The sequence below is a fragment of the Nicotiana tomentosiformis genome, chromosome 9, assembly GCF_000390325.3.
Source record: "Nicotiana tomentosiformis chromosome 9, ASM39032v3, whole genome shotgun sequence".
In the NCBI taxonomy this organism is placed as follows: Eukaryota; Viridiplantae; Streptophyta; class Magnoliopsida; order Solanales; family Solanaceae; genus Nicotiana; species Nicotiana tomentosiformis.
Window position 1 is genome coordinate 61,068,893 of NC_090820.1, and position 18,511 is coordinate 61,087,403.

Consider the following 18,511-nt stretch of genomic DNA (forward strand, 5'->3'; position numbering starts at 1 on the left):
ATTTAGCATATAGCTTCTTCTCCCTCAAAGTCTAGAGCACGATCCTCAAATGCTGCTCAAGATCCTTGTGGATGCAAGAATACACCAATATATCATCAATAAACACAATAACAAAGGAATCAAGATAGGGCTGAAATGCGTTGTTCATCAAGTGCATGAATGTTGCTGGCGCATTGTACAACCCAAACGACATCACCAAAAACTCATAATGGCCATAGCGGGTCCAAAAAGCAGTCTTCGGAATATCTGAAGCCCTAATCTTCAACTGATTGTACCCCGATCTCAAGTCAATCTTCGAGAATACCCTAGCACTCTGAAGTTGATCAAACAAATCATCAATACGCCGTAGTGGGTACTTTTTCTTGATAGTAACCTTGTTCAACTGCATGTAGTCAGTGCACATCCTCATTGAGCCATATTTCTTCTTCACAAATAGCATCGGTGCACCCTAACATGAAATACTAGGCCCAATGAATCCCTTACAAAGATATTATTATAGTTGCTCCTTCAATTCCTTCAACTCTGTTGGTGCCATGCGATATGGTGAAATAGAGATAGGCTGAGTGTCCGGCACCAGATCAATACCAAAATCAATATCCCTGTCGGGTGGCATGCTCGACAGGTCTGTAGAAAACACATCTAGGAATTCTCTTACTACTGGAACTGACTCAAAAGTAGGAGTATCAGTACTAACATCTCTCCCGAAGAACAAATATGCCAAACATGCCTTCTCAACCATCTGTTGAGCCTTCAAATATGAAATCACTCTACTCGGAGTGTGACCAAGCAAACCTCTCCGCTCCAACCTATGCAAACCCAGCATTGCCAATATCACTGTCTTAGCATGACAATCAAGAATAGCATGGTATGGAGATAGCCAATCCATACCCAAAAGTTCCTAAAAATCAATTATGTTGAGCAATAAAAGATCAACTCTAGTCTTATAACCCCCAATGGTAACCACACAAGACCGATATACACGGTCTACCATAATAGAATTACCCACCGATGTAGATACATGAACAGGAATATCCAACGAATCACGAGGAATATCCAAATAATAAGCAAAGTATGATGACACATATAAATAAGTGGATCGAGGTCAAATAACACTAAAGCATCCCTGTGGCACACGGACACAATACATGTGATCATGGCATCGGAAGAAACTACCTCTTGCCTAGCGAAAAATGCATAGCAATGGGCATGTCCACCACCTGACTGACCTCCCCCTCTAGGGAGACCTCACCCCATATGACCTCTACCTCGAACTGACTAAGCGAATGGTGTAACAACTGGTGCGGGAGTCAGAATCTGTCCCCTCGCTGCACTGGACCTCAATAAAAGCGGGGGAGATACTTCATCACATGCCCTAACTCCCCACACTCGTAGCAGCCTTGAATTGGGAATGATTGTGTGGCCTGAGTCAGACCCCGTGTAGTAAAATAGCCGTTGGAAGAGACTGATACCGACGAACCCTAAATTGATGGAGTACGATAAAAGCTCTGAGTTGGGAGTGCACTGAACGAAGACTGTACTAAAGCCCCTCGGCTAGGTGGTGGAAAATGATAAACTGGCCTACTAGACTAGCCCCTCACAAACCGACCTCGATCTCCAGAAGAGGCACCAATGAATCCTCCAAAATGATGAGGCTTCTTATTAGAGGTCATCTCCTTAACCTGACCTCTGATGCCCTCGATCCTCCTAGTGATCTCTACAATCTGAGTAAAAGAAATATCATCCTCAGTCTCTCTAGCCATCTGTAGTCTCTTACCATATGTAAGGCTATCTATAAACCTCTACACCCTCTCCTCTCAGTAGGAATCAGGATAGCTGCACGGCATGATAAATCCATAAATTTGGTCTTATACTGAGTAAAGGTCATGCTACCCTACTGAAGGCGCTCAAACTGACTATGGAAGTCCTTTCTCTGAGTGAAAGGAATGAACTTCTCCAAGAAAAATTGTGAGAACTGGGCCCAGGTGATAGGAGGTGAACCTGTTGGCCTGCCCTAAACATACATATGCCACCACCTCTTGGCAGCACCATGCATCTGAAACACTATGAAATTAACTCTGTTGGACTCCATTATACCATGTTGTGCACTATCGCATGTCAACGGTCTAAGAAGTCCTGGGGGTCCTCAGAAAGTGTACCACCAAAGCAAAGGGAAACAACTTGGTGAACTTGTCCAACCTCTTTAGCCCCTCAGCTGACATTACCGGTCTCTCTCCGGGCTGTGTAGTAATAACAGGCTAAACTGCCCCAACTGGTAGAACTACTGGGGTCTGATACTCATAAGTCATTTGCTCTAGAGTGTGAGTAGCGAGAGTCTGAGCTCCTCCCCCGGCCAGAGAAATGGTTAGTAGTACATGAAATACACAGGCCTGGGCCACACTCTCCATAAGACCAACCAAGTGGACTAGAGTGTTACATCCCGTACTTTAATATTAGGATGAGTCGCAGTAATCCATATGAGCTTGAAGGGATTAAGACCATTCATGAGGTTATAGAGGATTTTTGACTATGTTATTATAAGACTCCGTAAGTTTAACAACATTGATACCGTTATATACATTTGATATGGTATTTTCAATGGAACATTCTTGTAAAAAAAAGGTTTGAAAAATATGATTTTATATAATTATTAATATTACTACTTTCGAATATGCTTTAAATTATACACATAATATGAGAAGGTTTATGAAATTTTCTTTATTATAAAGATAGAAATTATTTTCTCACAAGAAAAGAAGGTTATCTTTTTACCATTTTAAGAAATAAGCGTACGAAAAATTGTACTCTTTTTATGAGATTAGAAAAATTAAAAGTTGAGAAAATATATATGTATTTTTACATAAATATTTTAATGAAGTATTAGTGTATGTATTAATTTTATATGGTACCATAATTTATTATTTTAATAGTAGTACTTTTGGATAAGGGGAAGATACTTGGTAAAGGTGCCATATACGTGTATGTATATTAGAATTACTTCCTATGAATTATCCACTCCAAATGGTTATTAAATTAAGTGGATAAGGATGGTTAAGGGGTTGCCACATGGCATTAAGTTAGGCCAAGGGTGGCACCAATGTGCACATGAGTCATAGCACTTTGATTTGCTTTGCTTACACGTGAAAGGCAAGCCTTGAGCTTTCATGTTATTCTTTGGCAATTTGAGAGATAGAAAGGAGATTGCAATCTTTCCTTCTATTGTTGGAGTGGATAAGCATTTACGTGGCAGCTTTTGCCTCGGAAACATTGTGACTCCTACATTCATTAAAATAGGTGGCATGAATCAAAATGAGACTTTGAGAAGTTGGCGGTGGCAGTATTTAAAGGGAGGAAGCATAGGAGTTAATTCCAATCCCTTCCATTCACTTTAAATTTAAGGAACATCTTTTGAAGAAGGGAGATATTGTATTTTCTTGGGTGATCCGCAAAAACTAAGAGCAAACTCTTATCTCTCTGCGGATTCCAACAACAGCGAGCCATAAATATTGAGATTCTATTTGTGATGACGGAACTAGTAGCTGACGAGTTCGTATGAGCATTCGAGGTTAGATGTTTATCAAAAGGACTTACTAGTCATAGTCATCAAAAGAGGGAATTGAGGTATGTTAAGGTTATCCCTTCTTTCCTTTTGGCATGATCCCTATGATATAAATGAAACGAGCAAACGCACAACTTTCATAAACGACTCTATTCATAGAAGTACTAGGGGCGCCTATGTTCTTAATTTCCCATATGTCCTACTATCATATCGTTTGTTCATGGGTCTCATGACATTCTAAGATATCGTATGACTTACTTCATTATGCATTGCATTTATTTATACATATGCATTTACCCATGACCAGATGGCGTTATATACGCATATATTATATGTATATGGGGTATGGGAAAAGGTTACGACGTTATATACGCACCACCACCTGATCTGCTGGTATACGATGATGATTATGCCCACAGTGACCGAGATGATGTGATGGGATGCCCTCAGAGGCTTGATGATGTTATGTACACATAGACCTATGCATTATATGACATTTATACGCATATGCATGACATTATAAATAAATATTTCATGATTTACAAAGTTATCCATACTTACAGGTTGAGTCCTTTAGTCCATGTTTCTTTCATGTCATTTATATACTGATTTACATTCCTTATATACTCAGTACATTATTCGTACTGATGTTCTTTTGTTATGGATGTTTCATTCATGCTTGAAGGTAAAGATAATCAGTTGGACGAGCCCTCATAGTAGACGAGGTTAGCATTCAGCGAAGGATCGGTAAGACTCCACTTTATTCGGAGTGCAGCCGAGTCTATAAGTCATCGTGTTAGTGTTTTGCTACAGATTTATGGGTAGGCCGATACCTTGTCCCATTTGATGTCAAATAATCTTAGAGGCTTTGTAGACAGAGGTTTATTTTGTACAATATGTCAGAGGCCTTGACGGCCCATATGTATTCATGTTTTAAGAACAATGGTTCATTGATACAACATTCACCCACCTATAGTTATACATTACGAGTTGTGTCTAGGTTGGCCCATGACAGTTATAAGAAAAAAAAAAGAGTTACAGAGTGGTTCGCTCGGGCCAGTACTGCACCGGGTGCCAGTTATGCCTCCCCGAGTTTGGGGCGTGACAAAGTGGTATCAGAGCAGTCGTGTCCTAGGAAGTCTACAAAGTCGTGCCTAGTAGAGTCTCACTTATGGGTGTGTTGCGCGCCACATTTATAATTGAGAGGCTATAGGGCATTTAGGAAATGTTACCCTTCTTTTGAGAGGTGCAGGTATCACAGTAGAGCTTTAAGGCGTAATTTCTACCTATGTGGAAGGAAGGTTATGAAAGAAACGGAAGATACCATGTAGGATTGAGAAGTAAGTAAGGTAAAAGTTAAGAAGATACGAGATACTCAAGTACAAAAGGTTGTGAATAGTCCAGACTTCAGATAGAGGTTAGATTTTAGTTTAGTTTACAAAGGAGACCCTAGCAAAAGTTTTGTAAATCTCTAAGAGTTAACATTCGAAGACGAATGTTTTAAAGGGGGGAAGGATGTTACATCCCGTACTTTAATAATAGGATGAGTCGTAGTAATACATATGAGCTTGAAGGGATTAAGACCATTCATGAGGTTATAGAGGATTTATGACTATGTTATTATAAGACCCCGTAAGTTTAACAACATTGATACCATTATATACATTTGATATGGTATTTTGAATGGAACATTCTTGTAAAAAAAAGGTTTGAAAAATATGATTTTATATAATTATTAATATTACTACTTTCGAATATGCTTTAAATTATACACATAATATGAGAAGGTTTATGAAATTTTCTTTATTGTAAAGATAGAAATTATTTTCTCACAAGAAAAAAAGGTTATATTTTTACCATTTTAAGAAATAAGCGTACGAAAAATTGTACTCTTTTTATGAGATTAGAAAAATTAGAAGTTGAGAAAATATATATATATTTTTACATGGATGTTTTAATAAAATATTAGTGTATGTATTGATTTTATACGGCACCATTATTTATTATTTTAATAGTAGTACTTTTGGATAGGGGGAAGATACTTGGTAAAGGTGCCATATATGTGTATGTATATCAGTATCACTTCCTATGAATCATACACTCCAAATGGTTATTAAATTAAGTGGATAAGGATGGTTAAGGGGTTGCCACATGGCAGTAAGTTAGGCCAAGGGTGGCACCAATATGCACATGAGTCATAGCACTTGATGTGCTTTGCTTACACATGAAAGGCAAGCCTTAAGCTTTCATGTTATTCTTTGGCAATTTAAGAGATCGAAAGGAGATTGCAATCTTTCCTTCTATTGTTGGAGTGGATAAGCATGTACGTGGCAGCTTTTGCCTTGGAAATATTATGACTCTTACAGTCATTAAAATAGGTGGCATGAATCAAAATAAGATTTTGAGAAGAGATAGTTGGCGGTGGCAGTATTTAAAGGAAGGGCGCATAGGAGCTAATTCCAATCCCTTCCATTCACTTTAAATTTAAGGAACATCTTTTGAAGAAGGGAGATATTGTATTTTCTTGGGTGATCCGCAAAAACTAAGAGCAGACTCGTATCTATCTGCGGATTCCAACAACAACGAGCCATATATATTGAGATACTATTCGTGATAACAGAGCTAGTAGCTGACGAGTTCGTATGAGCATTAAAGGTTAGATGTTTATCAAAAGGATTTACTAGTCATAGTCATCAAAAGAGGGAATTGAAGTATGTTAAGGTTATCCTTTCTTTCCTTTTGGCATGATCCCAATGATACAAATGAAACGAGCAAACGCACAACTTTCATAAATGACTTTATTCATAGAAGCACTAGGGTTGCCTATGTTCTTAATTCCCCATATGTCCTACTATCATATCGTTTGTTCATGGGTCTCATGACATTCCAAGAGATCGTATTGACTTACTTCATTATGCATTGTATTTATTTATACATATGTATTTACCCATGACCAGATGGAATTATATACGCATATATTATATGTATATGGGGTATGGGAAAAAGTTACGACGTTATATACGCACCACCACCTGATCAGCTGGTATACGATGATGATTATGCCCACAGTGGCCGAGATGATGTGATGGGATGCCCTCAGAGGCTTGATGATGTTATGTACACATAGACCTATGCATTATATGACATTGATACGCATATTCATGACATTATAAATAAATATTTCATGATTTACAAAGTTATCGATACTTACAGGTTGAGTCCTTTATTCCATGTTTCTTTCATGTCCTTTATATACTGATTTACATTCCTTATATACTCAGTACATTATTCGTACTGATGTTCTTTTGTTGTGGATGCTGCATTCATGCCTGAAGGTATAGATAATCAGTTGGACGAGCCCTCATAGTAGACGAGGTTAGCATTCAGTGAAGGATCGGTAAGACTCCACTTTATTCAGAGTGCAGCCAAGTCTATAAGTCATCGTGTTAGTGTTTTGCTACAGATTTATGGGTAGGCCGGTACCCTGTCCCATTTGATGTCAAATAATCTTAGAGGCTTTGTAGATAGAGGTTCATTTTGTACAATATGTCAGAGGCCTTGACGGCCCATATGTATTCATGTTTTAAGAACAATGGTTCATTGATACAACATTCACCCACTTATAGTTATACATTATGAGGTGTGGCCATGTTGGCCCATGACAGTTATAAGAAGAAGAAAAATGAGTTACATAGTGGTTCACTCGAGTCAGTACTGCACCGAGTGCCAACCACGCTTCCCCAGGTTTGGGGTGTGGCATAGGGTATCTTGTAGTACTTATTAGCGATGAACCCCTCTAGGACCTGAGTTAGTCCTACTGGCTTAGTTGGAATAAGGATCTCCTCATACTGCTCTATCTGAGGCTCACAGCAGGTGCAGTTGTGCGTGCCTTAGGCTGAGCTCTGCCTCTACCTCTGGCTGTACCTCAGCCCTGGCCTCTACCCCTGATAGTGGTTGTAGTCTGGGGCTCCAGCTCCTGATCAGCTGCACCATCTTTGAAAGAATAGAAGAGTAAAGGTTCAAACTTTGGAATTAACAAATCTATACTATAAGAATACAAGAAAGTGAAATTTCTTATAAGTTTTGTAGCCTCTCTAAGATAAGTTCAAATGTCTCTGTACCGATCCGCAAGACTCTACTAAACTTGCTCGTGACTCGTGAGACCTAGACAACCTAGTGCTTTGATACCAACTTTTCATGACCAAAACTCCCTCTGGAGTCGTGACGGCGCCTAACACTACTTGCTAGCCAAGCCAACAATTTCACAATAACAATAAACTCAATTAACAGAACTTAATGGTCTTAACAATGGAATAATCATAAAATATCTGAAAATAGCAACAAGAGCGCAACTACAACCATACCATGATCTGGTGTCAACAAGTACATGAGCACAACAGAATATCAAAATACATAGTCAAATTCTTAATACAAAATTGTCTGAATGATAGAACAATGATAACAAAAATAAACAAAAGAGAACTTCAAGGTCTGCGAACGACATAGCAGCTACCTCGTAGTCTCTACAAGCTAGTATCGGTGCAAACTCTAGCAATTACCATGCCCAGCAGTATCTGGATCTGCACATAAAGTGCAGAGAGTAGTATGAGTACAACCGACCCCATATACTCAATAAGTAACAAACATAACCTGAGCTGAAAGAAGAGACAACACCAATAATCAATAACAACATATGATATAATGATGACAGTAAACGTAAATAACTCAAAAGATATCATGTTCAGTTCGTTCACAAATACGGAAAATTAGACATGCTTTCCAAGTATAACAGTCACAGTCCAATCTTCCACCAAAATCATTCAAACATGAGTTTATCAAGGAAACAGTGATTTTCCAAACTTTCAACAACAGATAAGATATTTCATTACCATCTAGCATGAGGAAAATTCATCTCTACGCTTACATATCAAATATATATGTCAAGTCAATAACATCACAGTGAAGCCATCAAGTATACTCACACTCAGCACACTCACGGTGCCTGGCACAAGTGCCCCTCACCATCGCACACACAACCACACTCAGCACTGTACAGGTCCCAGGTACAAATTCCCCTTACAAAAGCACATATATGACCTCGTGCTTGCGCTCATTGTGAATACCCTACTCCGGAGGGGCGAATCCTTGCCCAAGCACTAATCAAATATAAGTCAATAATCAATATCACATAGCCCAATCATGGGGCCTGTTGCACATGTCGCCCCTAGTCAGTACCACTAAGCCAAATATAGGCATGGCGTATGCATCACCTCAAAATCAATACCAAATCGACTCTATGTCCCAAGCTCAGTCATCAACCGCTCAAAGATCAATTAACCACATCTCACAGTACTCGGTTCAACGATATTACATATATAAGGCATCAACAACATGTGAGAAATCATAATGAGAATGCATTGAGACAAAGATACCATAGACGGATATAGCATCATGACTGAGAGTGTATTTACAATTAAGGCAAACAGCTCAAGAACAGCAAAAATAGCCCTATCATGTCTCAAACAAATAATTACATAGTCTAGACATGATTTCTAACATGAATCACAGCCCAAATAATCATACAAGTAGAGAAAACATAGATATAATGACTTTTGATAGAAAAATAAGTCTCATAGTAGTCTAAAGTCTACCTAGACCATGAATACCCCGATGTATGCATCCACGCCCGTCACCTAACATATGTGTCACCCCCAATAAATCTCAAGTATCGTAGTCCATAGGGAAAATTACCCTCAAGTCAAGTTTAGATATGTTACTTACCTCAGAGCGCGTGCATCAATACTCCAAAAAGCCTTTCCCATACGAATCGACCTTCGAACGACTCGAATCTAGCCAAACAACTTAATATCATCAATAAAAGCAATAGGAAACAAGCCCAAATAATAAAGCTAAGATTTTGATTCAATTAAGCAAAGTTAACCCAAAAGGTCAACCCCAAGCCCGCACCCCGGAACCCGATAAAACTCACAAATTCTAAACACTCATTCTAATACGAGTCCAAATATATGTATTCCATCCAAATCTGATTTCAAATCAATACTCAAATCATCAATTTTTACTTTACATAAGCTTTTGCTAAAATTCCCAATTTCTTCACTTAGATTCACCAATCAAACACTAAAATAAATGTTGGAATCATGAATAAAAAAACAAATCCGAGTCAAACACACATCCCACTCCAAATCGTGAAAATCCTCTCAAAAATGCCCAAATCTGAGCTTTAGATCTCAAAATATGTTAAAATAATTAAAACCCTCGAAATAGAATTCTTAAATAGCTGCGTAGTGATACCCTTCGCGATCATGGGACCTACATCGTAATCGCGGAGCACAAACCAAATGGCTACCTCATAAGACATTACGTGAACACGAGGACCTGGTCGCAAACGCGATGACTACGAAGCTCCAAATCAACATCCAGACACGCTCCCGAGTCCAAAATCACCATACGAAGCTATTGGAACCGTCAAAACTCTATTCTGGAGTCATCTACACAAAAGTCAAACTACGGTCAACTCTTTCAACTTAAAGCTCCAACTTAGGGACTATGTATCCCATTTCACTCTGGAACTCACCTGAAACCAAAACCAAACACCCCGACAAGTCACATAATCACAATATAGCATAGAGGATGCAATAAATAGGGAATTGGGGATAAAACACTCAAAACGCGGTGGTCGGGTTGTTACAGTGTGATGATCTCTTTATCCTTTCTTGGACCTCACATAATGGCATTGTTGGTAACACTTCCATGATATGATCTGTGCTAAGTGTCCCTTGTGTATGTTTGTGATCCTGCATTCAGTTGTATATCTGTTTGACCTTCATGACCACATGTATGCCCACACTGCTTTGAAATCTTCACTAAGTTCTCTTAAGTATACTAGACTTAACTCCAAAGAAACTCTTTATTACTACTGCTTGGATATAACTGCCTGATTCATTTTAATGGAATTAGTTTGAAGTTAAAACTCTCAAAAGAGGTGGATATATCATTAATTCTCAAGGTTAAGTGGGATTGATGGTTTGAGGCCCTGTTACTCTTAGGAGCTTAAATTAGATTTGTGAACCTGTGACCTTGTCAATATCTTTAAAAGTTCTAATTGCAGTTTGCTAATTTTTTATCTTGTTGATGTTCTTAGGAGTTCTATTATAGGTTGAGAATATGTAACCTTGTTAATGCTTTAGAAACTATGTAGTCTGACATCTTTGGTAGTACCTGTGAGAGCCTCAGATGTGAAGTTAATGCTATGAATCTTTGCCAATGATCTTTGTATGTTTTATTTGAAGTTATCAACCTGATTAAGACCACTGACCTATATTTTATGATTGAAGTTATTTGAACTGTATTAGCACTCTTTAGAAAGCATCAATTGTAGTAATAAACTTGTGATGTGATTAACACTCTTTAGGGATTTTAGTTGTGATTGTTAACATACCCTCTCCTAATTCCCTCAGATGTTTAGTTGCAACTGTTAGTCTACACCTCTGTTAACATTTTCAGAAGTCTCAATTAGTGTTGTTAACCTGTGTGTACTTAAAGGGAAAGGCTTAACCAACTAGTGATTAGTGTAACTGAATACTATCAAGACAAATGCACTTGTGTTTATAAGCTACTACAGACTGGAACCGTATTCTCTCTACCCTTAAGATGCTTGACCTCAGATGTTTGATTTTTTAACAGAAGCATGATAATGTGTATTTGAAACCTAATCTCTTTGGGCATGTTTTATGGGTTAATCATCCATTTAGTTTTGGAAATGGTCATAATAGTGTAGATAAACTGTCTTGTCGTCTTATGATATTTTGTTTGGCGCTCATGAGAAAGGTATACACTTCTATGGTATGGTATTTCTATGGTTATTGGTTTACATTGAAAGTGCCTCATTAGCACTTAAACCTGTGGGGAAGAGTGAGTTATTAATGGTTAGGGATATTTGGGAGTAGAGTTTAACTCTTGATTGGGCTACTCTCCCTGGCACAAGCATTGCCCTGGGCCTTGAGACCCTTGGGAACTTTGAAGTGTCAGGGGATTTAAAGAGGGCTTTGACCTTGAGTGGAACTCTACCCTAAACCTCAAATACATTGATATTCATTACTCCTTTTGGATTTAGGTTTTCAATGTAAATCACTTTACCATATTTGACCCCCACATTAGTATAACCTTTCATGATATTTAGTTATTGTTAGTTGTTATATTTTGTTCAAATCCTTCACTTACATATTTCATGTATGATTGTATGTATAGAATATTATCTCTAATGACTTTCTCTCTTCTTTTTTTTAACATGTACAACCATTGGGCCTACTGAGTTCTCAAGGAACTCAGGCCCAAACCTCGTACCATGCACCTGAATATCTTGAGCTTATTGTTGTCCGTTCCTGCTGACTGGGCCTACCTCTTTCAAGCCCAAACCAGAGTCACTCCTCACCCCTTTACTGCTTCATTATATTTCGTTATTTATATTCTTTTGCATGTATATGACGCTGCTCTCATCATATTTGATTTAATATTTTACTTTATCTTTTGAATTGCATAGATGGCTTAGGCATGCCTTAAAAGACATAGGGTTAAAAGAAATATTAGGTAGTAACCAATTCTCCATTCGTTAATCATGTACTGCTCATGTTACTAATCTGCTATGTTTTGCTAACCCTTTCTTGAAGATTTTGAAGCTAAAATAACTTAGCAAAGATGACAATCCTAACCAACACGAATCACAAGGCTAGCCTTCTAAAAGAAATCGACTCTTTCAAAACTTAAATGGTGCCGCCCAGCAAAGACTTTCAAAACTATTCCCTCAAATCTAAGATTTAAGTGATTTCAGAAGCCAGGGTATATCTTAGACTCACTTGCTTACAACATCTTTATCTTATTAGAATTATATGAACATCCATCTTTTAAAAATAAAGTGTTTTATAACTTAGCCCTTTCTACATGCTTCATACAAACCACTCATGTACATATTTTTAAAACTCTTTTAACTACACCAACATTAGTTTTCAAGCCTCTTTTAAAATCTCGCATACCTTTTGTTAATATCACATTCTTACTTAGAAACACCATAAGTCATACCCTTTAACACTAGTTCAGTAGAATGCAAACAACTAATCCTTTAAACCTAGTCTAAGTCCTATGGAGCTATCTCATGTAGATTTTAAGGGGTACTTAACACCTTCCCCTTAGAAGAACAAAAACCCTTACCCAAAATCTCACCGGTTAGCAGACTAATAAAGAATATGACTTTAGTAATTAAATAGGTACCCTAGTATACCTTTAAATATTAGGTGGAGACTCTCTTTTATCAACAACAGAGATAACCACAAGTTGAATCTTGTTTTGACTCGTGCAAAATAGGGTGCAACAATCCTTACATGTGAAACTAGTTTAGAATATCTTCTCATGATGACTCCTTGATTTCAATATAAATGATCTCGGTACAAATGATCTCGCATACTTTCTTTAAGTGACCTTCAGGTTTATCCCTTATCTTCTTCATAAAGGCTAATTTGGCATCGTCTACAATGTGTTGCCAGTTAAGTCGTCCACGTAGCAAGTTCGTTTTTGTTACACACCATGTTTTCGTACGTGAGAGTACGTCGTAAGTCAATTGATGTAAGCTCAAAAATGAGATCATCTTTGAAAGTATATAAAGTAAGTTAATCATGTCATCGTAGGGGTTACAAATATTTATGATCGTGAATTACAAGTACCAAGAGGGTTGGAAGGCTTAGAAGCTAAACAAATTGAAGAAAATAAGTTTCGTCGAAAGTCAACAAGTTGGGAATGTTATAACATGTAGTTTTGGGGTGAGACTAGGGTGGACAACATGATAAGGAGGTTATGTTATGAGTTATTTTAGTCTTATGATAGTCGTGTGTTATGTTTTGAAGTCAAGCGAGTTGTGGAACAAAAGTTGGCAAAGGTCATCACAAGTTACATTCATAAATATGCTAGGTCAAATGTAGCTGAGCGTTTCTCCTAATGTACTTGGAATTATCGGGGTGATTCGTCTACCAAATTGAAGATATATGAGTCTAGTTTCTAACAGATTAAACTGTTCATTGATACAACATCAAAGTAGAGAGATATTCATATTTTCACGAGACTGCGCAGACTGGTAGGTGACAAGTAGGTGCATCACCTATTTGCCAAAAGGAGAGGCCTCCATTAAAAGCTCCTAAAGTGACTAGAGAGGGGCGGCCAAGAGGGGACTTTTAAGGACTTATTAACTCATTTATTTCACTAATATTTCAGACCAAGAACATCAGATTGAACCCCTGCAACTCCTCCCCCAAAAATCTCACACAAACCCTAGGTGATTTCGGGTGATACGATGTGATTCTAGAGCCAAAACACCCGAACAACTTGCTTTTTTCTCTCCTTCTTGTAGTTGCGTTGGGGGATTGATTTTGGATGAAGAAGGACTAGGTAGGTTTCGTGGGTTCTACTCAGTCCAAGGTAAGTATATGCTTCTTATTCCCTTATTTATGCTTTTACGAGTTGTAACTCGATCGTAAAGACTAGACCTTGTGAGTTTCGAAATAGTGGTATGCTGGTTGTTGTTGTGTCATTGTTGGTTGGTTGTGAACTTATTTTTAAGTTGAATTCACCGCTGGTTTATAGGATAAGATGATTAATTATGTACCGTTGGTTGTGTTGCTCGATTTGAAAGAAAAGACAAGTCGGAAATATGTTTTAATAAACTAAAAAATCAGTTTTGAGTTGCTGAACTTGTGGGATTGTTATGGGGTTGTTTTAAAGTTGTATTGTGGCTGAAAATTTATTGGGATTATTGAATATGTGGCAATTGATGTTGTTGATAAATTCTGGAAGGAAGAAGGAGTTTAAAACTATAGTGGTTTAATCACAAGCATAGCTTGTCATTCGTTGTACTATTGTTTTAATTGTTCTTACGTTTGTTGAAGGGTTGAATGGATAGGATCAGCTGTTGATATTGATGATGTTGTTGTTTTATAGGGGAAGTGCTGCCCAATTCTTCGTAAGAGACCCAATAGCTTAAAAATGTATTTTGAGTTCTTCCATGGTATGAACCATAGTTCATACCTTGATGTAGGTTGAAGTACTACATGCAATGTATATTGAGTTGTTATCAACAAATGTATGTTAAGGCTAAACCCTTCATTCATTTTTGAACTATTTTAGGCAGTTTTCTAGTAATGAATGATATATATATTCAAAATATATTACTAATATATTTAACTTAAAATTATAAGATTCAAAAATCTTCTTTATATTCATAAACTTGATGCTCAATTAAATTGAATGAAAAAATATAAAGTTATTCAGAGACAGATATTTCCGGGTTAACTGTGAAAAGAAAAAATTAAAAAAACCGCACCCCCTATCCATACATACTTTGGTGCTTCTTTTTAAAGAGGTCCAATGCGTGCTTTCCCGTGACTCCCTTAATTAGACCATCACCCTTCACCTTCCCCTCCCTCCACTCCTCCGTTACCAAATTATCATCTCTCTCTGATTTGATCAATCAGAAGAACTCTGAAGAACTAATCTCCCTTCTTCTTTATCCTCAGGTAATAATCAGTTGCTTCATACTTCCTTTACATGTCGTTAAAATGCAATTAACAATTGATCTCTTGCTTTATCATATCATTTTTTGCGTTAATCCTAATTATCTGTGTTTAATTTATCTGCTAATTTCGAATCCGACTCAGAATTTTGTTGATTCATTCTTATTATCTTCAGAATCTCTTCTTTGTTTTTTTTTAAATCTGAATTGGTTTGAGTGCCTTCCTTTCTTATCTGTCTATTCATGTGACTGAATCTACAGGTCATCGTCTTCTTCGTCAGAGTGATTCGATCTGATTCGGTTCTAAATTTGATTCCATTTTTAACTACCGAATCTGATGGAATCAATGGTTATAGACATGTCTTCAGCGCCGATCTCGAATACTGTAGCGTCCTCTGACAGAGTTATATTGAGGAGGAAAAAGAATAAGAAAAGCTTGAAAAATAAAACTCAAAACAACACCAATAACAATAATAGCGAAAATCCGAGTAACGCTACTGAATGGAAAACACAAGCTCAACAGCAAGTTTACTCTTCAAAGCTACTCAAAGCACTCCGTGAAGTGCGAATCAGTTCCCCACCGGCGACGACGGCGCCAAAAGGCGGACGAGCCGTACGGGAAGTGGCTGACAGAGTCCTTGCGGTTACTGCTAAAGGACGAACAAGGTGGAGCCGAGCTATACTTACAAACCGGCTCAAGCTCAAGTTCATGAAGAAGCACTTGAAGCGGCAGAAATTAATGGCGGCAGGTTCTAGTACCAGCAGCCGGTTACCTAAGAAGCCGAGAGTGGGGATATTGAAGCTGAAAACGAAGAATTTGCCGTCTTTCCAGAAGAAGGCTCGAGTATTGGGACGGCTTGTACCTGGTTGCAGGAAACAACCGGTGCCGGTGATTCTAGAAGAAGCCGGTGATTACATAGCAGCTCTTGAGATGCAAGTTCGAGCCATGAGTGCTCTAGCTAACCTCCTTTCTGGCTCTTCTTCTACTGTTGCTCCTCCTCTAGATCAGCTCAGCTCCAGCCGGCCTCCCCCTAGTTGATCATTTAATCGTTTATTTTTCTATCTAATTTCTTTTATAATTAGTTTCTTCTCTCCCTAACTATGAATATTATTCCTCTGTTACATATATTTCTACTACCTTTCAAGTGATGGGAAAACATTAATTGGATTGTCAGTTTTATGGCACTTCTAGTAGGATTGTCGGTTTTGAATATATATATATATATATATATATATATATATATATATATATATATATATTGCACTATTTATCATGCATGTACATGTATATTCAAATATATTTTATCATTATTTGATTAGTATAGAGTTCGATCGACTAACTTAAGAATGCATAATGTGTAAGCATTTAATTAAAGCAAAGTTGAATTAGGCAATGTTAAGTCTCTGAGAACTTCAATTTCAATCACTAATACTTGCAAACTCTTCATACATTTGGTGCAACGAATTCATTAAAATTGGGATGTTATAAATACTTTTAGAATTTAGAAAAGCTACCTAATTTAGATTTTTCAATTTAATATACTTTGTTTATTCGGTGGTATTATTTAGTATTTTTTTTCTTATTTTTTTTTTCTCTAATTCAGAAAGCAGGTAAATGTCAATTATTTTAAAAATAGTGGACCAAGAAGAATAACAAGTGATTTAAATAAAAGGAATTTGGGAGATTTTGATTTACTTAACATATTCAGGGGTATTTTTAAAAGTCTCCTGATTGTAGGAGTAAATTTGATACAATAATATAATGGTAGAGATAAATTTAGTCCGATAAAATAATGAAGGTTAAATATAGATAATATATGAAAATAAAGGATATATTTGGCCAATTTCCCATATTTAAAGCTAGACTAGAGTTGAAGCTCCTTTTTGGTTCTTATCAGATTTAAGCTAATCGGAGAGTCGGATAGTGCTACCTATGCCTATGAAGATGACACATCCATGACTCAGGTAGTAACTGAATTGTCATTTTCGGTGACGAGGACAAACCAAGAAGATAAATTGTACCATAGATTACGCACTCTCAATGTAGTAAGTAGTTAGTACGTACATGATGGGGGGTAAAAGTTGCAAACTAAGACAAATGAATTTATGAGCAGCAGCAGCACTTCATGTGACTTCTTGTCCTTGTGCACTCAACTTTAGTAAATGGGGCCTTCGCACATTACACACATGTGACTTTCTGACCTAATATCCGTAGCTTTTCTTATTTATATATAACTGCGCTAAGACAAAATGAATTTTGATTGTGCAATTTATAATTTAATTTGACTTGGAGAAATCTCGGAAATTCGCTCCATTTCACTAAATAAAATCTTTATTTGAATGAATGATGAAACTTGTCTTTCTTTTATCATCAGTCGTATAAGTATGTATTATGTACAATAGCCAAGAAACCGAAATTTCTTCATTCCTTTTGAGTTTTGATAGGATGTGTAATGTGGTTTTCAGTTGGTAAAGTTTCTTGTCCACTTACTGAATTTCACTGAGGGACGGGGTGCATTTGGATGGAGTCATTTCAAACTTCAAGCGTCATTTGAATCGTACTACTGACACATAGTTTGGATTTCAATTAAATTTCTTTCAGATATAAGAAAACAGGTGTAGAGGATTTTTGCATTTACGAGTAGTTTAAAATTTATAGGACCAAATCCTTCCATTGAAGTGGACCCTATATATAGTTACTTCGATATCACAAGTAATAATTTCGACTTCAACAAATAATATTGAGGCATGTAAAATAGGATAGGGTTAAGGAAGTACTATTTGCTTATTTACTTTAAGAGGATCCCACTGGAACACCCACAAGTCGAAAGCATCACCCACAAATGTACAGCACTACAAAATGTGATGTGAACTTTTCCTATGTGTTAGATGTTACCTGTCCCTGGCCTGCTCATCAATGTTTTTTTCTTTGACAGTCATAAAGGAGTAATTTACTGACATGGGTTAATTGAATTTTGTGATACTTGAGTAAAATTGAGTAACTTTTTAGCTTAAAAAAAATAGTTGAATGACTTTCTCTAATATTTTGATAAAATTGAATGACTTGTTATTATAAAATATTTTTTGTGCAATACAAAAACTGAGTGACCATCATTCAAATTGAACCCTAGTTAACTTTTGCGATATAGAAAAGTAGCTGATCGTGGGTGTTCGTCGGTCGGTAAGTATGGTATTTAGATATTTTGGTTCGGTATTTTTTGTATTCGGTTTTATAAAATGTTATACCAATACCGTACCTAATTAAATTCGGTATGGTTCGGTTTTTCTCCTTTCAGTTTCGGTTTATTCGGTTCGGTAAATTCAGTTTATTCGGTTTGAATACTAACTAGTGTATAGAGTCATAGACGGTAATATTCTTAATT

At 37.0% G+C, this 18,511-nt stretch overlaps 2 protein-coding genes across 2 annotated transcripts; one reads left to right on the plus strand and one right to left on the minus strand.

The window, feature by feature from the left end:
* Positions 1-493: 493 nt before the first annotated feature.
* Positions 494-1,760, minus strand: LOC138898866 (uncharacterized). The gene is made up of 2 exons (XM_070184972.1): positions 1,680-1,760; positions 494-898 (listed from the first exon to the last, which is right to left on the minus strand). Exons 1-2 carry the CDS (start codon positions 1,758-1,760, stop codon positions 494-496), a joined length of 486 nt encoding a protein of 161 aa, XP_070041073.1.
* A 13,222-nt stretch (positions 1,761-14,982) lies between these two features.
* LOC104105321 (transcription factor bHLH148-like) lies at positions 14,983-16,313 on the plus strand. The gene is made up of 2 exons (XM_009613584.4): positions 14,983-15,132; positions 15,390-16,313. Exon 2 carries the CDS (start codon positions 15,466-15,468, stop codon positions 16,165-16,167), a length of 702 nt encoding a protein of 233 aa, XP_009611879.1. The 5' UTR covers positions 14,983-15,132; positions 15,390-15,465; the 3' UTR covers positions 16,168-16,313.
* Positions 16,314-18,511: the final 2,198 nt, after the last annotated feature.

Bases quoted from the DNA above. Each gene is read 5' to 3' on its own strand.
- LOC138898866 (XM_070184972.1), bottom strand. From the start codon at position 1,760: ATGGCTAGAGAGACTGAGGATGATATTTCTTTTACTCAGATTGTAGAG. The intron at 899-1,679 runs GTTAAGGAGATG...ATTGATTTTTAG, and splicing joins TCGAGGGCATCAGAGGTCAG to GAACTTTTGGGTATGGATTG.
- LOC104105321 (XM_009613584.4), top strand. From the start codon at position 15,466: ATGGAATCAATGGTTATAGACATGTCTTCAGCGCCGATCTCGAATACT.